The sequence below is a fragment of the Engystomops pustulosus genome, chromosome 1 (genome assembly GCF_040894005.1).
Source record: "Engystomops pustulosus chromosome 1, aEngPut4.maternal, whole genome shotgun sequence".
NCBI classification, from domain to species: domain Eukaryota; kingdom Metazoa; phylum Chordata; class Amphibia; order Anura; family Leptodactylidae; genus Engystomops; species Engystomops pustulosus.
The window spans coordinates 182885910-182912769 of NC_092411.1; the positions used below are offsets into that span (position 1 = coordinate 182885910).

Here is a 26860-nt window from a genome sequence, read left to right on the forward strand (position 1 = left end):
TTGTTGTGTGCATCTGCAGTAACTGTCTGCCCAGCAGTCCTCGGAAGCAAACTAGACTCAGCTAAATTGCTAATTTGGCCTTCGACATGAGTGGCTAAACTGATTACTAATCCAGTCATTAAACTTTGTGTTGTAAGCAAATGTAACAGTACAGTAGAAATATATTTCTAATGCCAAACAACAAGCCTCATTCATTGCTTGCTGAGTGTCTAAAAATATGATTAAAATGCTCCTTTGTACGCACAGTTCCATAAATATTTACACAGAGACAACATTTTTTTAATATTTGTTCTGTACATTACCAAAATGAATTTTAATTCAAATACTTTTTTATTGAAAGATTTTTCTGTTTCCCAAAGAAAGTAACAATAGTGCATAGCTAAGCATAACAGTCATACCACAGTATGAGCATATCATGGGCAGTTTCCCCACACAGGGGGTCATAGTGCAGTGACCTGGGAGCAATCGGCTTGCTGGGTGTTGTGGTGTCACGTGGCAGTATGCAGCCCTAGAGTTCCCAAGTACCACACGGACCCCTTCAGTTCTTCTGGAACACCTTTGTGCAGTGTGCAGGGTAAATAACTTCTATCACAAAGTTCAGGTGAACCAGGTACTCTTTACTGAATGTAGTGCCAGAAAACTATCACAGTCCTTTGTAATATAACAGTTGCTTAGCAGTGTATAGCTGATAGATTCACCAGTAAACCCCCTCACTCTCTCTCTCTCTCTTGGGATGGGTAGGCAAGGATTAAGGAAACAGTCTCTTGTCCAGGTTAGGAAAATGGAGGCTCCTAGCTCAATGACTTTACTGAAATCCAGGGGACTTCCACAGCTTGGCTTACCGTGGGTAATGAGGCGGTCCGGCTCGATTAACGGATCCGTCTTCTTAAGCGTAGGCAGAGAAGCCCTTGACTCAATGTTCTCTGACAAACAACTGCAGGAATGCCTTGAAGAAAATTACCAAAATTTCCTCCTGGTTGCGGAGCTGGGTTCAAAAGTTCAAAAATAGCAAACCTGAGTCTTCGACTCTAGCCACCAGGGCAGCGGCTTAAGGTAGGTTATGGATGGAGAGAGCAGGAGCAGGCCTCTCTCCTGGCTAAGGCCCAGCACACACACTACTTGAGTAGGCCCAGGGAAAAACTAACCAAACCCACCTCCTAGGGCAGTGGTGGCGAACCTATGGCACTTGTGCCAGAGGTGGCATTCGGAGCCTTTTCTGTGGGCACTCAGGCCTTCACTCCAACACAGAGTTTGCCAGCTATTACTTAAGGCTTTCTCATGTGATCCAATAGAGCCCAGGACGTGTCATGCTCAGCGCTATTTGGCTGCCAGGACTACACAAGGAGCAAGAAGGTGTGGATAGAGATGGTTTGTCATTGGAACTCCCACTCTGGGTCCCCTGATTCTTCCTCTTCAGGGCACCCTGGAGGGAAGATACAATCCAAATTTTTCCATCATCTTTCTATTGTATTGATGAACTCAGGACGCCAATACGATTAAATCAGTATAGGAAGTATAAAACAATATCAATCTGAAAATAGATGTTTTTGTGCAAACCTGTAAAACAACACAGTGCAATACATCACCTATACAGTGCAAATATAACACCTGACATCAAAGGTACAGGAAAACCCTAAAACATACCAAAGTGGCCCCTCTGGGTCACTGCAATAGTATGAGATATACCGAGAGGGTAGCGGTCATGTTCATACAGCTGACAAATCGTAAGCCCCAAATCAGGGGGTGCCGCTCACCGTCTCATGGTAAGTACAATGACTGAACATAAACACGAATAGTAAAAGAAGAAAAACACAGGTAACACATAACAGACCAGTGGTGAGGTCTGTTTTCAGATAGCATATATCAAGTACTGACTATAGTATATAGTAAGAGAATACAGTAGGAAGCCAAGGGATGTAGGTTAAAGTTCCTGTCATGGCATATGGGCACACCTGCCACACACGTGCGGGGGCGTGAGCCTTCAGAGTACCATAAGCTAAGGCCATCTCATAAGTGAACACTGTTTATTTCAGCTATTAGTTCAGCCCTAGACAGGATTAAACTGGATACAAGGAAAGAGTAGGGATTCCCATCAGTAGTAAAGCCAGTTGGGGAGATTTTGGGATCGGAGCAATTGTTGGAGTAAGTGGAATACCTCAGATCAGTAAGGGGATAGTGAAGAACAGCCCCAGAAAGTGTGTAGCAGCGTACCCTTCCACATGCAACCTCTCCAACATAAATGTGATGTACCAGGCTATATCTGGCTCAAGCAAGTCAGGAGTTTAGTACCAATGTAGCATCAGCTTCAGGGAAGCCTCAACGTGACCTACGCTCTTGAGGGCACCGTGTATTAGGCTCAGTAATTTAGTCCAGCTACTCGGGGGTAATGCCACGCCTAACTCCCTTTCCCATCTCCTCAGGGGATACGAGTATTGGAAGGACATAATTACTTTATGCCTTTCTTTGTGTTAGTGTGCTTAACCCCTTAACGCTGTGCGCCATAGCTCTACGGCGCAGAGGTGTAGGGAATGTGTGAAGAGGGCTCACGGGCTGAGTCCTCTTCATACAAGGGTGGGGGTTGTTGCATATTGCAGCAAACGCCCACCGCTAATAACTGCGGTCAGTGCTTGCACCGATCGCGGCTATTAACCCTTTCATTGCCGCCGGCAAAGTTACCAGCGGCATTTAAAAGACGGTGGCGCGGGGGCACCGCCATCTTTATTACGATCGTCGCTCCCCTGAACGTCATCGGGGGCGGCGATTGGTTTCCATGGTAGCCTCGGGTCTTCATTTGACCCGAGGCTACTTGGCTTCTGCAGATTCGTTACAATGAGCCAGTGGCTCATTGTAATGAATGAGCTGCAAAAATGCCATATACTGCAATACAGTAGTATTGCAGTATATGGTAGGAGCGATCTGACCATCTAGGGTTAATGTACCCTAGATGGTCTAAGAAATAGTGAAAGAAAAAAAAAGTTTAAAAAATAAATAAATAAAAAAATTTATAAAATATTAAAAATTCAAATCACCACCCCCCTTTCCCTAGAACTGATATAAAACATAATAAACAATAAAAATCACCGACACATTAGGTATCTCCGCGTCCCAAACTGCCTGATCTATCAAAATATAAAAACGGTTGCAGCCGGCGGTGATCTCCGACACAGGAAATGGCACCCAAATGACTTTGACACCTTTTACATCACATAATATCATAATATCATGACATACTAACAAAAACCTTAAAAGGCTGCAGTTCACAACACAACCACTGAGTGTCCACACGTTGCCACGTTCAATATACCCCCTTGTGACACAATACCAAAATATTATAACTTCATAACACCCCTTCTCTTTTTTTGTATGGAACAATGGGTGGGATTTATCATGGCTCCCCCCATGGCAGGGCACGGAGTGGGACTTCCCACGGCATGCAGTGGGCCGCGTGGGGGCGGATACACATTAAAGGGGTTGTCCGACAGTAAGGAGAAATAGAGAAACAGAAAGCCTTGCAGCAGGAGCCTGGAAACTGGAGGAGGAAAATGCAACACACTTGTAATGTAAATCTCCAACATGCCTGGTACAACAAAAATCAATTGGGACTTGCACCAAAAAGGAACATGTTTTTGTGAAATGCTGATGCGAAAGTGGCCATGACCCATTTTCTGATACAGTGTATCAAATTTCATGGACTTGATTAAAGTAAATTTAAAAGATACAATTTTGGCTACAAGAGGGGAAAATCAAGTGCTTGTTGTTGCAAATTAGACTCATAGCAACATGATAAGCTCTTGAGCCCTCTCTAGTGGCTGGAGGTAGCCAGTATGTTACGCACTAAATCTATATCAATGTAGCGGATGCAGTTGTCATGCCAAATAATACATAGGATCTGCAGACAAAGCATGAATACAGAAGATTCTCCTTGCCTGACTTTCTTCAGAACTGCTTATATGGCATACAGAAAAATGTAATCCAACTCTTTTTTCAGTTTTTTTTAATACTCAGTGATCTGCAACCACTGGACCATATATGCCTTGTAAAAACCTAGGTTTAAAGTGTCAGTGTCTCATGACAGTAACATTAACCACATTGTCCACAAAGAATAAGGCTCCCCCTTGGTAAGCCCACCAGGCCATTTACTCCATTACAATGTGTTTGTGCTGGGATTCACTGTCAATAAAATGTAGAATTCCTGCTGCTGATTAAATATCTGCAAAGCTTCATTTCATGTTCTGAAGCATCTCAAGCTAAATTTATGTCACATTTCAGCTCCACGTGGACGGGAGCCATCTCTGAACGGATGTGCATTTAATCTGGCAGCAAGAGAATGACTGGCATTCAATACAACTGCCAGGACGTTGGCATATCATTAATAGGACAACCTGCTACAATGAAAGCCTTCCACACCTACCAGATGTGCGGCTGGAAACCTTGCCAAGATTTGACACAATGCTGTGATGCAATGCACTATATAACCCAGTACTGGCCATTGCCATCAGTATTTATGAATGTCATTTCTCACTGGCAATTTTCTTTTTTTTCTATGTCTTTCTATCAGGCTGTGTAAGCAAATGAATATTCCAGAAAAGTTCTATAACTTGTGTCTGTATGGAGGCCAGAGCAAACAGTTCTGTCGTATCAGCTATGATTGATTACACCTCTATGGTAATAAAATGATCGGCTACAATCAATCAAAAACCATTAAAATATTACTGCACATTCTAGGTATTGATTTCCAATAGGTAATGTGGTAATGTGACATGTTTTAGGGTTGTTAAAAAAGTTAAGAATGGAGGTTTTTATGTCATCCGTTATGTTCCGTTTAGGCAGAGATGCGTTTTTTGGACAGAAAAGATTATGAAGGCTGCAGTACTTTTCCTCCATTTTCAAAAAAACCCATGGATAACAGATCCATGGCAAACTGTCCATAAAAGATTGCATAAAAGGTAAAAAAGACATCTATAGATTACATCTATGAGGGATCCCCAACACTTGGGTTAATGTGTATGTGCTCATTTTTCCCTTTTGAAGCCATTGTCACAGGTCATTTGTTGTTCATTTCCCTGGCCTCAGTGCACACTGCATTGAGGGCTTGTTTGCCCTTTTCCAAGATGTCCTCTCGGCAGCCTCAGGGCACCAATGCACATGTGCAGGTTGGATCCACAGAGGCTAAGATTGTATCAGCTGTGGACCAGAAGCTCCCACCAAGAAAGTTCTCTCCAGAGCCTTTTGGGTAATTTTAACCCCTTCTTTACACGCCAGTCTTTGAACTTGTACATTTTATGATTACACTTTGTACTGTATAATTGTACAGCGAACAACATTGTTAAATACATGTATTTGAAACCGATGCACTTTATCTTTGAATGTATTTTTTATATATATTTTTGTACAATGATGAATAACACAATATTGCACAGGCACTTTAAGACACGCCTCTTTATGCTAATCACTTACTATGTTTTGCTATATATATCCAATGTGGTTCACTTGTCTGTTGCTTGATGAAGGTGTCACACACCGAAACGTCGCCACTTGTTCAATAAAGTTCACCTTTTATTTTGAAATTTGAACCATGGAGTGCTGCCCGCTTTTTACTTTATTTAGATAGATAGATAGAAAGAAAGATATAGAAGCTATAGATCGATGTATTGAAAGTGAAAGTAAAGTGTCTGTTACCGTAACTGTTACTGTTTTATTTACCATCTGTTATCTGTTATCTTTTTGTAACAGAGGTAAATAAATGTAAATCCTGATGGTAGTGTGAACTTAGCCTAAAATGCATAGCATTTCAATAGTTTCTACTGTGAATACTTCCACTATAGTCCCCTCTAAGGGTTGTTCAGTCATCATTGAGCAATTATCAGAACATTAACACATAATTCATTTTACTTAGAACTCATGAGCAGATTTCGCTGTTATTCTTCTAGTGGAGAAAAGTGGAAGTACAATCTGTCTCAGCGACTTTTTATTCCTCACTGTCTGATGAATAATTCAGTTACAGGTTTTGTAGCCATTGTACAGGAATGATTTCCCATCTCATACCGACCATAGAGGGGTTGATAGATATCATCTAATAACTGTTGTGCAAGTGATTACGCTTGTCAGTTTTCCGCCCAGCATGTAAATTTAGAGTTAATATAATGTAGACAAATAACAGAGGTAGACAAGTAAACACTGAATGTGTACTAGGGTTTAGTATATGATCCATGAATTATCATTCTGGGGGAAGGACAGGAACACACATATGAGATAAGTGACTATATTAACCTTTTGCAGAACATCATTTACACTTCACAAGCTGCTAAGATATATATATATATATATATATATATATATATATATATATATATATGTATATATATATATATATACTCTAGTTAGATATATGGATATATAGGAAATCATTTATCAATATAAACAGTTTAGAAGATAAGTGACAGAAAGAAAGATTAGTATAAACAAAATTAAGAGTAAAGAAGGTAAATAGAGAAATGGAAAGATAGATAGATAGACAATAAAGGGTTGGCATCAAGTTCTTTTGTATTTCATATCTGCAGTCACATCTTATTGGCACACATCCAGCCTTATTATAATTGCGGTTCACTTGTGGTCATTATCCGTTTTTTGTGTGGCTAATATGTACATGTTGCCGATTTCCACCATAGGTTATTGCCCAGATCATCTGGTCCAGGGGTAGGGAACCTATGGCTCAGGAGCCAGATATGGCTCTTTTGATGGCTGCATCTGTCTCTCAGAAAGATCTTTAATAAATAGTGATTACTGCTGTGTGTCTTAAACTGATCACAGGACACATCTACATCTACGTCTTTTGTGCGACCCAGGCGCCATCACTGCCATCGTCTAAGCCTGGGTCAAAGAGAAGAGCGTGGGATTGATGAGGAGCTGGGGCTACCTATCTACTGGAGGGCGTGTGCTGGGGCTACTTATTTACTGGGAGGTGTGTGCTGGGGCTACCTAACTACTGGGAGGCATGTGCATAGTGCACGCCTCTTACGGAATAACATTTTAAAATATGTGGCGTTCATGGCTCTCTCAGCCAAAAAGGTTCCTGACCCCTGATCTGGTCCATACTGCAGGGTGACTACTAACATATATATTATCATCACACATATGTTTACTTGCTTATGGTTCCAGCGATGTGATCCCCTCTATACAATTTTATTTTTTGGTCTATTGACATGAGCTGGTGTCGGCCTTTTGATTGACAGTCGTTCTGCCCATAGACGTAAACTTTGCCGATCCGCACACTTGCGGTGCCACTTCCGATTTGCGTTTAACCATGCGTGCCAGTTCAGTGCGGTGGTGTATACGGCTATTACTAGCTCTTCTTTTAATATAGGGTGGTGAGACGATGGAGGCTTTGTTTATGGCTTGTTAGCTATGCATGTTTTATGATATATGGAATTTTTGGCTTTTATTACGTCAATGTTCACACACATCAATGGATGATCACAATATATGCTAAAAAAAATATATATATATACGTACATACCATGTTGAGACACATGCACTTTAATCTAATGATGTATCTATTTGATATTTGTATTTTAGTACATTTTATGAGCATTATGATTGTTTGAACTTTGCACATTGCTTGAACTTTGCACTTTGTATTAGTCAATAATGATCACGTGACCTCCTCCATTTTGTTTATATATCTGTACACAATCATGGATATTCAGCTTGAGAAAGGCTCACTGTTTGGAGCCGAAATGTTGCTTCATCACATGGAATAAATCCACTAAGGTATTTTTCACTACAATCTGGTGTGCTGCCTTTTTTTAATTTGTCTCTAAAACTGAAGGACCTGATGCCAGGCCCTCACCCGATTTTTATTTTGTTTACTCCTTGTGTGTTTTGATAGTGCTGCTTGGATATTTTCTTATTGTAGATAGATAGATTGATATAGATAAATAGCTTAGATATAAGATGTCAATATAAGTAGTTCAGAGGACAGTCAGACAAATGATTTACAGCTACACAATAAATAGAAAGAAGGTGTTAAGTGTATATGTGTCTGTATAGTGCATGTGATACTATGTATAGTGTGTAATGTTTATACACCTTAGTCAGCATCTCCAGGCTGTACTCAGCATTCAGTAGCAGTGACTAACAGTTGTATCTCCCCCTTTGCCCGTGCTGTGTGCCAGTTCCATATGCCATAAACTGAATTGCATTCTGACGTATTCATGTGCCATCCGCTCCATAGAGAAGCAGAATAGGCTCATTGTGGGCCGAGTGTAGGGAGTAATTGATGCCAGATCTCTATGAATGGGAGAGGAGAATACTCCGGCAGGCAGGTTACACACAAGTGCTGCTTCACAATGGACTTCATTTATCACTAACACAAGCAAGCTCATTACATAGAGGAGCCAGCACTGCCACCACTGCTGCCCTGGCAAATACCCCCACACTCATAGGGGGTAGATGGATAGTGATTGCTGGAAAGATAGATTGATAGATAAAGAGATAGATGGAATCATAAAGTGGTGTATATTTAGCCTGCATGCCAGGAAAGCTTCCAGTGTAGATGCCCATAGGGTTACATAAACCAGACCGTGCCCCCTGCCCTCCATTTATGTCCACCCATACTCCATTTGCAAGCAGTTTTCTATTCTTTGTATAGACCAATAATTTTCTTTTATGACAAATTAGTTATTAAAACCTATATTATAGAAGTCTAAAAAGCTAATTCTTGTGAAATTTAACCTTATACACAATCGCAGCTTGACTTTATCTTCATAAACCCTTGTACCTAAGTGCAAGTGATTCTATAGGCTGTAAGTAAAACATTACACTATGATATAAATGAGTGGTCACCAAAGTGTCTATCCCTGCTGTGCCTCCAGCAGAGTAGCTGTTAATATCCATTCACATGTGGGAAAGTGTCATTTTGGAAAAGCTTCTCCCCTTCTAATCCTCTCCCAACCATTAATCAAAATGAAGAGAGAATAAAATATGTCCCTTTGCCATATCTACCTCTTAATCCTGCTGCATTACACAATGCTCCTATTAATCCCCACCCCAGGCAAATGCCATTTGTGACCTACTAGATTCGTTTTACATTCTTTAAATACAGTATAATTTGGGGATTGACAGACATAGGGGTGGGGGGGGATAAGTGGTCCAGACAGAGAGGCATTACCATGGTGAGAGATGTTTTCATGGAAAACTATGTACTTAGAAGTTTACTGTGAAGCTTTTAAGATAACAATATCAGTCCATAAAGGGTCTCCAGGTCTGATCAGAGGAGTCCCCTCATTTTGTTACTCTTACATGGGAAGATGACATCAGCAGTGGTGACACTGAGGTGGCCTCTGGCAGCACAAGTCTGCGCACCCCCCTCATTCACAGTCACTGATCAATAAAAGCAGGACTCTAGTGCCTGGCAACATACGCCTCCTGTCCCCCTCCCAGCCGTCAAGTGCCCCTCTTGTGTCCTCCCTACATAATAGAAGAGCCTAAAAACACAATGCAGGGGAGAAATAACAAATGGCTCCAGCAACATTCAAAGAACATTTTTTGCATCTTTTGCCAATTATGAGCAAGATTTACATTCATGGCCTGTGCAGAACAATAAGACATCAATGGGATGTACAGAAGTTGCTCCACCTTTTATGGCTCGAAAACTTTCAAAAACTCAACGGGAGCTCCAACAAATGCAGTATTCCACGCTAAAATAAAGCTAGTAGATAGATAGATAGATAGATAGATAGATAGATAGATTATATTCTGTAGGGAAAAATATTTTAGATAACTTTTATAAAGTAATCCCTACCTTACATGATAAGGAGATGATAGATAGGAAGATATAGAGATAGAATACTAAATATAGATATATACTCTGTATGACATAATAGGGAGATATATACTGTACATAACAAGTTATATAGATAACAAGATATGTAGCCTGATATAGATAAAAATATTATAGAATGTACTTCTATAAAAAGATTTCTACTATATCTAAAATGATAAAGAGGTGATACATATATAGATGATAGATAGCTACTGTACATACAGTAATATGATTGATGACTAGGCAGAAATGTAAGTGCTAAATAATATAAATATATATATATATATATGTGTATATATATATATATATATATATATATATATATATATATATATATATATTATATATATTCTGTACCTAACATGATGGGTAGAAAAGAAGATAGATACTATGGTAGGTAGATAGAGTGTATAACATGATAGATGGATGGAGATAGAAATTAATTATAGACGTATGCGGTACATACGATGATAGGTAAGTAGATACAGTATATAACACGATAGCAAGCATCCTGCCTATTGTGTCTTTATACTGGGCTGGCATGTCTCCTAAATTTTCTCCTTGTGACCCCGGGCCCAAGTTCTACAGGGATCATTTTGTTGTACAGGTTAACCAATTGAATTCCAATCAGAATGTCCTTTCCATCTCCTTAGCCCCGTGTACCATGTATCACAATGCTGCTATATTGCCCTTTTTCAGAAGTCCTATTCTTTTTCTTTGTGTGGTGTGTAATTGTAGCAGAGACATAAAGCAGCCTTTCTCTTTGCCTCTATAGATACACATATACAAGGGCACTAAAAGCCCCCGTTCTATTCAGTGATCCCCCAATTGTTCTGCTGACCTTTCCTCTGCAGTCCCCAGCCTTACTCCTTGGGCAGTGGATGTGGTGGAAGCAGATGGCTACTGATTGGGTGAGCTTTGTTGTGAAGATGCTGAATACTTTCTGGAATAGGACTTTATCATGCTTCATTGGGCAGAGGAACAAGGGGATGAGATTTATGAGTGCCAAAAATAAATCTTTCTTTTCAAGTTCTACCCATTCACTGCTCAGTGTAATTTCTAGCAATTTCTGGGTATGTCTTCCCACTGTATGTGCAGAAGTGAAAAAGTTATTGTACCTACAGTCAACTTTCTAAGTACAGGCAGAGCACAGTTAAGTCCATCAGTGTAGTAGAGGTGAGTTTGTAACCGGTACCAGTGTGGTTTTGCCCAGACTGCAGGTAAAGCTATGGCTCGGTTTCCATTGAATGTTGCCAAAGCTATATCCCAGCTTAACTTCCATATAGATACATAAATATGTGTTTAAAAATAGAAATACTGCACAGTAAACAAATTCTGGACATTTTCATTTAAAAAGATATAGTAACTGGCTAAAGTACATTAATTAATAACATACATTTGAGGCAAAGCTATATGTAAACCTATGACAAATGCATCATGTATCTGATTAATAAAAGTCACCTATAAAATGTGGAAACAATTTCTGACCCACATACTACATAAAGCACCTAGCATCATACTGTACTGTGTCACAATAGACAGGGGAAATAATACACATACAATACAGCTGAAAGAGTTAAGCAAATTCAACACTGCTACATCGGCTGCAGTTAATTTCTCCTGACTTCCATGTCTGGGCTGGATGGATGTGTTTCTCTTTAATTATGTAGGGACTGTAAAGCAAATATTGATTTCATATTATCATAAATGCCAATTAAGGCAATAGTAATTATGTGTGCACTTTTCATTCGTGGCTTCCCTGTCACTGATTTCTAGCTTGAAGCTATACTTCTTAGGAGGGGAGCCCAATTTATCAGCACTGATCAGACCGCTTCAGATCTTGTTGTATCACGGTGCTGTAGTCAGCCTCTGCCCTATAGCCCACAGTAACAAGGTCGAAACAGAATTATTCTGGAAATATTAGTCTGGTATTTATGGTACAGTTTTATAGATTTACAGTAATTGTCAATGCAAATTTTAGAGAAAATATGTGTTTCTTACAGAAAATTTCAATTATTCTTAACTGATTACATCTAATCTCTTTGTTTAATCTATTATTATTATTGTTATTATTATTATTACTAAGCCATCATCAGTAACAGTCATTTCCAGGATTGGATCCTGTGCCTCACTTGTCAGGGATATTTATTAAATGAACAAATCTGTTCCTAATGAGACTCTCAGATATGTCTATTATCAGCCATGTAGGGACTATTGATTTCGGTGACAATGTGCTAAGGTCATTATGAGGAACACACACTTCCATATGCTGCATACAAATCGGGCCAGAATGCAATGCAGAGACAATACATTGGTGAAGGGCTTGGCTAATCGCAGATGAAGACTTTCAGTGTCTGTGAGGCTAAGTTCACACTAACATTCAATCCTCTGTTCTATCCTCCATTAAAAAAGTAAAGAACCGAGGTTTAACCTATCAGATAAAAATCCCATTGACATCAATGTAAATTTTATGGCATGCGTTATGTTACATTTAGGCAGGTATCCTTTATACATCTGCTTTTTTGATGAAAATATGATGGTGGCTGCATTACTTTTTCTCAGTTTGAAAAAAACACATGGATAATGGATACTTGCCAAATGGACCATAATGGATGACATAAAATTTACATTGATGCCAACGGGATTTTTAGCCGATATGTTAAACCTCCTTTTACTTTTTTTAACGGAAGTAAGGAACGGATGTTTGAATAGTAGTGTGAAAGGGTATAGGATATTCCAGGGATGGATTTTCATGGCTGCCATTTTCTGTGCCCTTGTGAACAGCCACAACACTGGCAGAGCTATTGGTAGCAATGATTTTCTGATATCTAATGATAATGGTGTTTTATCACAAAAATAAATTTTAGGGCTTACATACTTCTTGCCATAATAAAATACATATATACTATTAACATTGTACCACACTTATAAACAATACTACAATATGATACACAAATACAGAACTTACAAATACAGAGTTGACCAGACAGGAATCATGGCCTCCTTCTGCACTCCCAACCACAACACATTCTTGGTTGCCTGAATGAGTGAGGAGGTGTGGACAGGGATAGTTATCATTGTAGTGCCTACTGAGATCTCCCCAATCGTTCCTGTCATCCTGAATGGATTCTACAATGAAAATCAAAATTTCCCCTTATTCTTTCAACCTAATAGCATATTCAGTGTGCTTATACGAATTAAAGCTGAGGCACAGCAGTTATAAATAAACCACCGCTTAAATTGCCATGTTGGCAATAAGTGATGGTTCACCATTACTGCTCTATGATAAAAGCCAGGGGCTCATGAATACGCCGGACCGCTTTGAGAGTGGTCCGGCGTTTGTAATGTACAGCGTAGCAGAGGTTTCCGATAATGCTATCATTGTAACACTGCTGTGTTTGTTACTCTTTTTCTGGGTGACAGGTCCTCTTTAACTGAATATTACCAGAATGTCAAAGGGAACTTGTCACCTCAAACATCGATACTAAGCCTTACACAATACCTTACAAAGCGCTGTAGACATTCCAATGTTTTTTAACCATTTTTTATACATTTACAATGTTTTAAAAACAACTTTTATTCATATTCCTTTGATGAATAAAAGTCATTTTTAAAGTACTTCAGATACATACAAAAACTGATGACAGGTTCCCTTTTCCACAATACACAGCATCAATACACAGCATAGAAAGAATTCATACACTCTCTGCCACTGATTGGACAGTGTAAGAGAAGATTAACACATGTCTCCAGCCCAAGCTCTTCCTCTCTGAAAAAAAAGACATTATAATGGTCAGATACTGGGACTGATATCTCCGCAACTGTGGGGGCTAGAGGGAAAATTCAAAGCGCCCCTGAATCTGTGTAGCAGACCCTACAGAATATTGCCAGATGGGGCACACACCAGTATGTCAGTGTACTTGGTTTACAATCCTTCAGCCTAGTGGTAGATTTCCTTTAAGCTGTTTCTTCTGTCTCTTAGCTCTAATAACACAGGAGGTTTACCTGTTACTGATATCACATCAAGATAATGAGATAAGCTGTGCCAAGTGACAATCACAGCTCTACAAAAGTACTTCTGTATCCTCAATAAATACAAATGGAAGAACCATAGTTACGTTTTTTAAATTTGATCTGATCTGGGGAGAACGATTTGTATTGCCAACATTATATATGCAAAGTTAAAAGTTTCCTCAAACTGTCAGGAAAATGTATTCTGTAGTTGAATGAATCTGAATTTGTCTCAATGTGACTGCCATGTTTCTTTCTCAGTCGGATCTCTAAATAAATAAGTAACAGTTTAACTGTCTACTTCTAAACTACTAATACATTTTTGTATCCAATATGTCTACTTCTACTTAACAATCAATTACAGAATTGATATTTTTTGTATTCACCCCCAAATAAGTTTGTTTCAAATTTTTATTGAAAAAGCACAGCCATTCCAAAAAGGCATCACTCAATTGTTTTTAATCCTGCAAAAAATAAGCCCCCAGATGGTAAAATTACAATTTACAATCAAACATTTAATAGCTTACAAAATGCACCAATGAGGAACCCTGTATGAGGCTACTTCAGGATAAACACATGGTTTCGCTGTAATGTAGCATCTATTAGGGAAAAGGTAACAGAATTGAACAGATAGAAATTCCCCTTATTCATGGAGTTAGCAGTAAAATAGTGCAGAATTTGGCGCACTCTATGCTTTCTGCATAGCATAGATAACAGGGTCCGACTGGCCCACTGATTGTCCCTGACATTTGCTGACTAAGACCCGTTCCGCACTTTAGAGTGTGATGCGCTGAACTCCATCACACTCGCAACGCGTGCGGCCTGGATCTCCCGGCCCGAATGCTGCAAACCGGAAATGAACTTAGCATATTATGAACCGGAAATGAACCCAGCAGCGGGCTGGGAGATCCAGGCAGAACACGCTGTGAGTGTGATGCGAGTTCAGCACATCACACTCGCAAGTGTGGAACGGACCTAAGAGTTGAAATCAAAGATGTTGCAGAGAGCTTCCCACAACATGATTAAGTCGCTATGCTGCTACTTTCTTCAGGCCAGCAGGTACAATATGATGACATCATCTCCTGCTGGCTTCACAGCCCCACACAGCAGCAGAGAGAGGAGAGCTGCTGGGGGATGTGGAAAGGTGAGTATCTATTATTTAATATGTTATAACTAACTGTAAAGAGGAGAGGGGGCAAAAAGATGGGGGGAGATGTGGGCCACAATAAGAGGTGAGCACTATATGAGGTGGAGAAATGAGAGAAGAACTTCAGTATGAAGGGGAGATACAAGGGGTTCCACATTGAGGGAGGGAGATACAAGGGAGCCACAATATGAAAAGGAGATAAGAGGGGACACAATATGAGGGGAAGATAAGAGGGTGTCTACAATATGAGGGGAAGATGAGAGGGGCCTCAATAATAGCCGCTTTACAAAATTGACATATTAGGGCAATAAAGGTTTCAAAAAGATAGCGGGGACATACGAATTAGCTCTAAAAAGGGCTATCCTCACGTCCCATACATGCACTTGCCACCCGTTCCACCTTTATAGGTAGAATCGTGGGTGTAGGTTCCCTTTAATACATGCCTTCTCTTTCCAATAACTGGCAGAAAAGGCAAAGTAAAACTTTGGGCCCAACAATTATCATCCACAGGGATGTTAGTTATTTTCCAAATGTGAGGGCAAATTTATCATGCCATGTGTGCCATTTGTAGGGCATCAAAAAGACGCAATTCCTGGCACACGGCCATTAATTGTAACTTTTAGGGGTTTTATACCATTTTTTTAAAGATTGGACATGGAGAGGCAGACCAGGGGGAGAATGCTCCAGCCCACAGGTATTATTGTGGAAATCTACAGCAGGTCTCATCTGGGTGCTGTGCCAGATTTCATAAAAAGTCTGAACCTATTATTAAATACGGCATCCTGAGTGCCTTCGAATATTAAGACTGAGTCTTTCATTCAATTGATATATCTTCCCCCGTTTTATGATATTATATGCACTGTGCTGTTTTTAAAGAGCTAGAAAGTGGTTAGATACAGGCTAGAACATCTCAGGATGCCCTTCTCTAGTCCATCTTATTGTGTTGAAGAGAGGTGCTTCCTGTCTCATTCATGATTTGTATCTATTACAAAGTCTCCATTACTAACATCAAAATCTGTGGCTATTCATTGAATGAAAGAATGTCCCTTCTTTCAGTGGAAGAAGTTGGTAAATGCGTCTCTACCACTTGAAAGGAGAGCTTACCTAAACAGATATTGCCCTGACCAGTTTTGAAGGGTGCAGTGAAGCCTTAAAGAATCCCCCTCAGACTTACTATTCATTATTTTAGACTACAACCCGTAGCGGCCCCTGACCATTGAAGAGTTAACAGAAGCCCATCTCACTACTACTTCAACGATTTGCTCTTATAAAGCTCATGTGCTTCCTTTTTTACGTACTAGGCCAATTTCAGAACTGTCTTCCTAAGCTTTACTACGTTTGTATTTTATTTTACTACATTTGTATTTTGGTGTCATGCGGCGTTCTTTGCTACGCATTTACCCAACCTGGATGCTCCACTCCCCCGACCCATGTGCATCCAATGTGTTGGTCCAGCACGTTCACGGTTTGGTGAGACATGGCGGCCTCATGACACCGGGACCCTGTCAAATCAAAGTCAATAAGGGTCTTAAGCTAGTCAAATTTTGTGCTAGCTCAAAGCCCCATATAGATTGTCTACATAAGGTGTCACACTTGTGTCATGTTTTTTGTGCCCTGACAGCAATGCATATTGGTTGAAGAAGTACTTTTTTTGCCTAATCCACAATAGTTTTTTTTTTTCCTTTTATTCCTCCTATACATTTAACTGGTGAAGGTTTGCTGGATAGAAGTGTGTGCTGTACTTTTAGGAGCCATTATTCTGAGCTGTCTACTGATGGGTGTTTTTGGTTTGGCAAATATGAGCTAACTTGCAAATTTGCCTCCCCCTTGATAAAGACATTAGTAGCTAGGATCATTGGGTTCAAAAATTCTGAATGAAGCTTACTTTCCCTGGATGAAGTTTTTATATTACAGTCTATTCTCTTCACCCTTTTTAATAATTGGTGACTACCAAATCAATTCAATAATATTGGATTACCATATGGAGGATTGTGCAAACAATGGAGAGGGGAGGTTTAAAGGAGTTGTAGGAAAACATGTACATAGCAACTTCCATCACCATCGGCCTCTATTATATAAAGAATCTGCAGTCATGGTTGCTCAAAAAGTGCACTCATGCTAGAGGTGCATACAGGTAACAGTCCAAGGCAGTATCGATAGCAGAGGCCAGCAGTGATGGGAAGTGCCATGCTGGAGTGCAACATATGAAAGAGGTAAGCATAAATATTTTCATATATTTTACAATTAGGAAAAGAATTATAGATATACCAAATTTATTATATGTCATATGCCATTTCACAAATTGACGAAACTGCAGTTAAAAATTATTTTGTGCCCTTTGTCTGTAATGGCATAGTATACAAAATAACCAGTTCTCTTTGTGTTTAAGTGTTCAATTATCTTTCTAACATTGTTGCCATTCATTGTGTATCTTATACCTTATTACAAATAATTCCAATTTTACTACCCTAAGTAAAAAGAATATGTTTATACCAAAAGTTTGGTTCTGGACGGTTGAAATATCCTTCAGTGTGAAATCATGTTTCTAGATCAGTAATTGAAAATGCCACTTTTGCATTTTTAATTTACTAAAGTTAAAAATATTAATTATTTCAACAAAGCAGCAATACAATTTTCCAAAGATGAAAAGACAAAAAGCATTTATACTGTGGGAATATCTTTTAATTTCTTAACATGTCCCAGTTAAAAAAAAAAAAAAAATCATAATAATCTAATTTTTCATTATATTATGACAAAATCTTGTCATGTCACATCACATCCATGTCTTCCCTTTTTTGGTTGCCCTCTAATACATTATTGCTTTCTTTATCTTTCCTATGTCATTATCATCCTTTGAAGACCCTGAGGATATCCAGCATTGCCACACAGGGGTTAATATTGTCACAAGCCAATGAAGAGTCTTAACAATGACCACAGTCAAATAATAAACAAGTAAAGTGCCCACAGCTATCTGTCAGCACCAAGTGTTAACCCTTCCATTGCTGCAGGCTGTAGCCTTTACTCACCTCTGACAGTAAAGGGGTTAAGTGCACATGGCAAAGGTCACTGCCCTCTCAATTCTTCCTCTTTTGGAGAAGAACAGGTTGGAAAGCTTGACATGTTTGTGAAAAATAATTTTTCTCAGCGGATGTACTGATGGCATGTGCTTCCTCCACCAACAGAGTGTGCCAATTAGCCATATTTGCATGTGCTGGTGCCCAGGAAGGATACACAATGAAGAATGCCCAGAATCAATGAAGCCAGTGAGGCTATTTAGTCTGCTCATCCTGTGTGAGTTCTCTTACAGAAGAGAGTGCTTGAATTGTCAGCTGAACAATAGGGACACTTTGATCTTCATAGTAATACTAAATGATCAGATCTCCCACTACTTGTAAGAAGAGCTCTAACTGCAATCATTTATGAGGACTATCCCCACCAGAGCTTCAATGACATGCCATCACTGACTGATCATTGCAGCTAGTCTTCTAGGTGGCATCTACATAACAAGGCATAGGGGAAATGGACTACACTCAGATCCGGGTCACTTACTGCTTGCTGGGACTTGTAGTACTATATGAATTATATATAACCATAGAGAAAAAGCTAGTGCATTAATTCAGTAACGTGCATTCATGAAATCTCAAATCTGCTGAGCATTCCAGCCATTGTGTCAAAGAATACATTCTGTTTACATATTTTAGTGGGATACATTGTAGATATTTATTATTTAAACAGAATGGATTATAATTAACAATATATGTCTATGCAGAAATTCCGATCTGAAATCAATAAGAAATAATATACAGATGTGTCAGAGTTAAAGTTGCCAAATGTAGCGGAGTTGGGTCTGTTAATCCTGCTAATATAATTGTGTTACACGCTGCACAATACAGACAGTAAGTGCATCACATGCATCACATTACACAACATTAGAATAAAATACAATGGATAGTGCATTCACATTCAACTTATATATAGAATTGTTATGTGAAATGTAGCAGTTTTTCATTTCCTTAACAAATATCATCTCTATAACAATAATAATGATCTGTGTACAATCCTTTAGTATTTCTTGATACAATGCGTTGTTATTGAAGCCTTTATCTGAAAGGTACAATAAGTAAAAGGCAACTAATAAGACTTCCACATATACGTGTGAACCTGCAATAAGGGATTGCCATGCATGACTGCTTCCTTTCGGGGGACAAGTCCTCTCAGTATCCATTAATAGGACCATTCAGTAGTCATCGCAGGAGTCATTTGCTGCATTTAGATCACTGATAGAATCAGGATCGAGTAACCTAGCAATAGTCCCCTATAATTCATAGGTATTATTGTATCATATCGTGTGTGAACAATAGCTGATCGCACATACAGTGTAATGTTATCTTGTACTGACTTAATTTTTATGTAGATTGTGACTCTATTGTGACGCTTTATTTCTTTATTTAACTCTTTGTTACCCACAATCACTGCGATTTAGGTATTAAATATGAAGCTTGTTTGAAATCTAGAATTTCTTTTATTTACAGTGATCATATACAAACTATATTTATATGGTCGGAGATTGTGAGGTGGATAAATGCTGTTTAGGACAATAGGAATTCTTAAAGACACAGCATTTCTAAAGTTTATAGATTACGTTTATAAGTAGTCTGTCCAAATCATTCAGCAAGAATAGTGACCTCGGAGAGGTGGACATCACAGTCATGTCATGATTATCTCGAATATACACACACATAAGCCCGTGACTTGATCTATTGGTATAAACTACCTACAATTAAGCTTTAAGAACCCTTGACAATAACCGGGGGAGATAGACATCTACAATACATGAAAGTGGACCACTACCTGACAGCAGAAGACTGGGAGGCACCAAAAATTTTCCCTGTGCACAACTTCTATTTCCCAGCACTTAGTAAATTTATATGATCTTCCCTTTAATGACCTTGAAAATGAGGCCCCGTCTAATTTAAGGTTTAATAAAGAAGATGTGTGAGGGCTGTGGGTCAACACAAACCTGGCCCCCAAAGGCTACCAGTGATGTCTTCTAATTTCCTCCAAAGTACATACAGAGATCTAATGGCCTCATTCCATTAGAGAAAAGAGGGGCTAAGAGATAATACATTAACATAAGATTACACTTGAGAAAACTTGATGTGAGTTCATTTGAAGCCAAGATAAAACTATAAAATAATCATCAAGTTAGTCTTCTTGTGACCTAAATCTCCTTTCACTAACCGAAAACGTTACATTTGTGATTGGTTTTCATTGTAATTGATGTAGATAGCAAATATTACAAGAATGTGGTGACACTGGGACCTACCTCAAAGTACACAATGTTAATAGTAGATTAGCAGACATTCTCACAATAGACAACTGTATGTACATAATAACCTATACATTTATATAAAAACACGCATGTGTATATATAGTCCACATAGTGAATAGAAGTTTTTATAATTAACTTTATTGATGAACTCTATATCTTTGTATAACATATACTGCACTTGGAAGGTTGCTTTTGTTTTGTGAATGTAAAGTTCATATTGTTTCGAGAAGTGGTTACCTGAAGAAGAAAGATATATAGTACTGTCTACTATTATATATATATTTAATAGCTAAAACGATCTAGCTTTGTAGAACATGAGATTCGCAGTGAGTGGCCAGTCCACTCTTTCCAATGCATTGCTATGGATAACAGGCTACTGGTCATTCCAGGTTGCCAGCCATCGCTGCAGGCGAGCAGGAGAGAGACTGGCATGCCTAGAAAGAGTTAAAGGGAGGGGAATGGGCTGTCACGCGTCATTGGGCAGATTATGTGCAGCAAACAAAAAGTGTGTGTCTGTGTGCCAGTCAGTCACTGCGTCGCCTCCATCTGCACAAGTCCTTGTCTTCCTCTTTTTTGGTTTTCTGATTGTATTTACTCCTTCCCACCCCCTCCCATTCATCTGATCCTCGATCTATATCCATCTACATAGAGCAAGGGAAGCAGCAGCAGCAGCATCTCTCCCTGGACATGGAAATACTACATTGATAGAACAGATCTTGGGGGCTCCAGAAAAAGGATTTCTCATTTCTATCCCTTCTCCCAGGAATATAAAGAAGTGGACGTCCTGGTAAGTGGCAATGCATGCTGTTCACTTCACCAGAGAATATACACCCCATACATGGGATCTATAGAGTCATCACCCCTCGCCAAAAACGTGTAACAAAGAAGGATTACAGGCACTCATCTATGAGCTCTGACTTGTGTGACAATGCTTTAGTCAACAACATTAAGGGGTCTACAGATCAGAACTAAATCAGAAAAGACAAAAGATGACATAGAACAAGCTTACTGTCCTCAGGTTTAGGTTGCGATGCCATTATCAATACTAAACCCATTCCTTTCACATAGTCTGCATTTACTTCAATGACAACCCATGTGAAATGTAGGCTGCTGTCAGGCGCTGGGGTGCTGAAATAACACATACAGCTACAAACTTTCACTTTTTAATGGAACCTGTGATTATAATAACAACCCTTCCGATTCCATAGTAAACGTCTTGGTTAATGGTATTGTAAAATAAAAGTTTTTAATTCTGTATAAAACTCTAAAACTTTACAAGTTCATGTAATACAGGGCAGGAAAAAGTAGACTATGCTATGTATCGATCTGCTGGAAAGTGATAATATAACCTATAGACTACCCTGATCAATAAATTAGTAGGCTGTATAGAAAGAGGAATAATTATTATAATTATCAGTTTCTTGTAATGAACGTCTCAGGGGGACAGGGCTGGATTATGGTAATGAGCAGACATAGGGTCCCTTTTGTAGCTTACATGACACGGAATCAGTGACATTGACAGTCCTCCTGGAATCCATTCTCCATGCTCTTCTGTCACACTGCGCTGGGTTCGTGATGGGATACAAATTGCTAGAAATACGTGTAGTCCTTCTACCCTAACACTCCCCATGTGCGCACACTGCAAGCCTTCTCTTACACTTAAAATACACATAGATTAGCTATAACTAACCATTTTATTGACATCAAGGGATAGTGGGATTTCCTGAAGTATCCATGTGGTTATTGATCCACCACTAGGTGATACCAATAGTGGGGGTAAGGTAAAGATGAATGACTATCACACAGCACTATGCAGTAGACATATGGGAGACTAATGTTTGGCATTTTTCACCCTCTTGTAGGACATGTCAGTCATGGAAGACGCTGGTGTTCAGAAAACAATTTGGGATGGAGACGCCAAGGCTGTTCAGCAGTGTCTGACGGATATCTTTACAAGTGTCTACACCACCTGCGATATCCCAGAAAATGCCATCTTTGGACCCTGTGTACTGAGCCACACTTCTCTTTATGACAGTATAGCGTTCATAGCCCTAAAATCCACAGACAAGAGGACAGTGCCCTACATATTTCGGGTAAGTCTAACTACTTGATCGTTAGATGACATATCTGCAGAAAAACCTGCATCTTTTGCCCAACAATCTCAATTGAGGATGAATGTCAAGACACATGTAGAGATAAATATAGATACAATACATACAATTAGTAACAAATTTGTATTCTATAAACATCTAAATATTTACTCTTCACTTTAACAATATATAGGCAATAAATGGAGATCACTGCATCCAACAAAAATAATTATATAGGTATAAGTTACAATGTAATAAATAATAAAATTACAATACATGTAGGTAGATACATGTAACTTAAAGATATATAGAAAGATAGATAGATAGATGCAGGAAGATAATGTAACTAAAATATTTGTAAATGTATATAGACAGTATATAGATAGTGACATAGATAGATAGATAGATAGATAGATAGATAGATAGATAGATAGATGTAGGCAGATAATGCATCTAAAAGATTTGTAAATGTATATAGGCAGATAAATGTAAAGATATATAGAAAGATAGATGGCAAGCAACTACATAGAGAGACATATAACTAGACGGATATAGTGTAGTTCTGATATTAGAAATAAAGATATTCAAGATGTTGAATAATAGAATCATACAAAATCATATAGTACAGTATCATTAATGAAATATTTAGATATATTTAGGAAAATTTAGTATATTGCTGCAATTATTTTTTACAAATTTGTTGGATAAACAAATACATTCATAGACAACGATCGTCTAGAAATAGGGGTAAACTTTCATATTACAATAAGGAAAGTGAGGAATGTCCAGAATATCACAAGCTGTAATTATAGGGTCAGTCTGACTATAGATGAAGCAGCTTGAATTTATGAAATTCTGATGAGCAATTATTTTAAGCCAGGATTTGCCAAATTTATCTCCAGACGCAGAAATAAACAACTATATTGAAGTTGTGAGGACAATCTGGAGAAAGCACATCTCAGCTAGAACATATGGGGGGCTGTCATGTTACTTGTGTGTGATTCACTTGGACAGACGATTTCCATTCATTCTGATGGTCTACATCCATAATAAAGCTCTGCTGTGCATTGGGCTCCCCTAAGACCGGCGCTCAGCTCATGGGGGGCTTTTTAACCCTCTTATACCTCATTATCTGCGCCTTTCTGCAGGTGGACACTTCAGCAGCGAACGGCTCCTCTGAGGGTTTGATGTGGCTCCGTCTGGTTCAATCTGCCAGAAACAAAGAAGAACAGAATTTGGAAGCCTACATCAAGAATGGTCAACTGTTCTACAGATCTCTGCGCAGGATAGCCAAGGACGAGGAGCTGTTGGTGTGGTATGGGAAGGAGCTGACAGACCTCCTGCTTTTACACCCTGCCAGGGCACAAGCTAAAACTCCTGGTAAGTAATTCTGGATACATCCCATTCCCTTTATTACTTCTTCCTATCCCTGGGGTTCTGACTTCACCATTGATTGGATTCTTCTGCTTTATTTTGGGAATATATAAGATACTTTCATTTATACATTATAAAAATCCATACATTTGATTTGTCTTTTTTACTTGTCAGTATTATACCGGATGGTTTATTGAATTAAATAAATATTTATATTAATTGATACTATGGTATAACTATGGATATTCAACTTGTATAGGGCCCTACGGTATGTTGTTTCCTTCTTGTCAGTTAGTAGTTCTTGACTCATAGATCCTTATGTCGCTATTTATATCTTCAGAATATCATCTTAATTGTTTTCTATGCTTTATTCAGATGTGACTCTCAACAGCTTTTTCTTCTGTTTTAGGAACAACACAATTCACATGCTTGGACTGTAGTCAAAGATTTCAGTATGATTTTCCCTATGTGGCCCATGTAAGATTTCGATGCCCTAAGAGACTACCTAATTCTGATCCTAACTCAGAACAACAGGGTAAGGACAATAGAGAACTGGAACCTCGAAACGTCATGGTATCTACAACCAAATATAACAAGTTATCCATTTACCAGCCGCAGAAAGAGAACCACAAGCCCACAACAGACTTTCACAATTTGGCCAGGGACTTAGAGAATTTTAGAAGTCCTAGTTCTTCATCCTTTAGCAATTCAACCCCAGCCAAATCTCACATTGCACGACAGGACTCGGAAGGTTGCAATGAAAGTCTTCATAAAACCAAAAGAAAGTATGAGGATCACCTCGAGGAAAACAGATCCAGGCGGATGGAATCTTCTGGGAGGTTTATGGACAGGTCCCCACCTTCTTCCAAAGAGGATTTGGTGTGCAGTCCTCAGTCATTTAGGGGCAGCTCTTTCTTTAATGTAGAGGAAGGAGGACAGTTGTATGCTCCACCAAGTCCAGAGACAGGAGAAGCCAAGAGAAGCGCATTTGTAGAAGTTAAAAAGGCTTCCAGAGGAGTGGAAGATGCTGAGCCAAACCCTGATGGTAAAGAAAGGTCTCCATCGCACCCAAGCAGTCCAATTGGGGAGAAGAGATTGAGTCTCAGGCCAGAAAATCAGTCAGAGGACAATGCCACTCTGGGCAGTGCCTTTACTAGCGTACCCCAGATGGCAAACCAAGATCAAGAAAGAAAAAGTGCTTTCTCTCAACCTACCAGAAGCAGCTTCAGCCATGTCACTCCACTGCAAGTAATGGGGCAAAAACTTGTACCCAGCGGGGTAAGTCTGGACTGCCATGGAGACAGTGTGGGGCCAGCCAGACTATTTCCTTCTGATCCTCTCTCAGTTAAGCTGCAGAGCCCCGAATTAAATGGCAACTGCACTCTACCAGGAGGCATGCCAAAGCAAAGCCCCTTCCTTTTTGCAACTACGTTTTGGCCAAAGAGTTCACCTGCACCCCTTCAACTGCAACTGCCTTCCACCCTTACACTACTGCCTCCTTCCTTCACCTCCCTATGTCTGCCAGCTCAAAACTGGTGTGCCAAATGCAATGCTTCTTTCAGGATGACATCTGATTTGGTGTACCACATGAGGTCCCACCACAAGAAAGAGTATTCCATGGAGCCACTAGTGAAGAGGAGGAGAGAGGAAAAACTAAAGTGCCCCATATGTAATGAATCCTTCAGGGAACGTCACCACCTATCCAGGCACATGACATCTCATAACTAAGAGAATGGACAATTTTAGTACTTGGACTTCTTCATGCTCACACACAGCGATATATAGGACCATGGACAGCTCGATCCATGTGTGGGCTTTAACTCTCTGAATGCACGCATTTTCACTTTCCAAGAGTACATTTTTTTAAATGTCATATATATTGCAGCATATTGATGCATTTGTCATATCTTCCTACTTTAAATTATGGAGCACTTATGATTTAGATGTAATTATCATTAATGTATTTATGGCTTCCCTTTTCTTTGGAGTGATGGACAACAGTTGGGTGCATTACTTGATGGCTTGTTCCTAGCTGTCCAACTTGTATGGATATTACAGAGGGCATCCCATTATCCAGGAAATGCATGAGCATTACAATATCACAGCAGTATGGACTCTTTCAGACTGTCATCCACGTGTATTTCTTTTATGAAACAAGGTGTAATTTTGTGCCAGTGGATTCCAGTGTGCATAATTATTTTCTTTCCCATCTCCCTAACCCTAAGGAAAAAAGATTTATTATACTGTATAGTTTATCTGAGTATGTTGAATGCTTTGACAATAAATTGCTTTATTTTCTGCAAGCCATCTGATTGTTGGAACATTTCTCTTTCCTCCTGATGCGGTGTATTGAGCAGTGATCATGCCTCCACAGACAAGGGTGTTTGGGGTTAGTGAGTGCACTATAGCTAAAGGCTGTTGTTAGCACATTTTCCACATGTGATGTTACATCTGATCTTCTGACTTTAAATCTTATGATGATATGTCTTCTCCCATTTACTTGAGAGAAACATATAGACACAAAGAGGTTACCATTCTGCTGACCCTGCTAGATGGTGTGTAGATTTGTATTTTTAGACTTAGCACACATTGCTTGTTCATGTTCAGATCAAAACATGAGTGAAATAAGATAAGGCAGACTTGGGTCATTTGTGCATTCAGTCGCCTTTTTGTGGAATTATTATTTGAATGACCTTAACTTTGAAAGACTTGCTTTCTCTTCACTAACTGGTTTTACACATGAAGCATTTTGCAACCCTGCAAAACGCTCTGACCCTACCCTACCCAAAGGAAAGTATCTGTATTCTGCAGGGGATTCATTAGAGTGCAGCATTACAGTATACATCTCTATCTCTCTATCTAGATGTAAAGAAGTAAATCATATGCATATTATGCACAGTATATGTGGCTTATCTATTATATGTCTCTTCATTACTATAGCAATATTACAAAGGAGTACAAATATAGATTTTTAGCAATCTATTAAATTTATTACTTTTCATTTACTTAACAATTTATTCATCACAATGTTTCAGACGCATATTTTTTTTTGTATTTTTAGAGGAACTGGAATAGTGATCTTT

At 39.1% G+C, this 26860-nt stretch overlaps 1 protein-coding gene across 1 annotated transcript; it reads left to right on the forward strand.

The window, feature by feature from the left end:
* Nucleotides 1-20818: 20818 nt before the first annotated feature.
* On the forward strand, nt 20819-26084 carry PRDM8 (PR/SET domain 8). Its single transcript, XM_072114484.1, has 4 exons — nt 20819-21100; nt 22176-22406; nt 23552-23783; nt 24187-26084. The coding sequence occupies exons 2-4, from the start codon at nt 22179-22181 to the stop codon at nt 25503-25505; spliced, it is 1779 nt and encodes a 592-aa protein (XP_071970585.1). The 5' UTR covers nt 20819-21100; nt 22176-22178; the 3' UTR covers nt 25506-26084.
* The last annotated feature ends 776 nt before the right edge of the window (nt 26085-26860 follow it).

What these genes read in the sequence shown, in the direction of transcription:
- PRDM8 (XM_072114484.1), top strand. Translation starts at nt 22,179, where the DNA reads ATGTCAGTCATGGAAGACGCTGGTGTTCAGAAAACAATTTGGGATGGA. An exon ending in CAGTGCCCTACATATTTCGG is followed by an intron (nt 22,407 to 23,551) that starts GTAAGTCTAACT and finishes GCCTTTCTGCAG; the next exon opens with GTGGACACTTCAGCAGCGAA. An exon ending in GGCACAAGCTAAAACTCCTG is followed by an intron (nt 23,784 to 24,186) that starts GTAAGTAATTCT and finishes CTTCTGTTTTAG; the next exon opens with GAACAACACAATTCACATGC.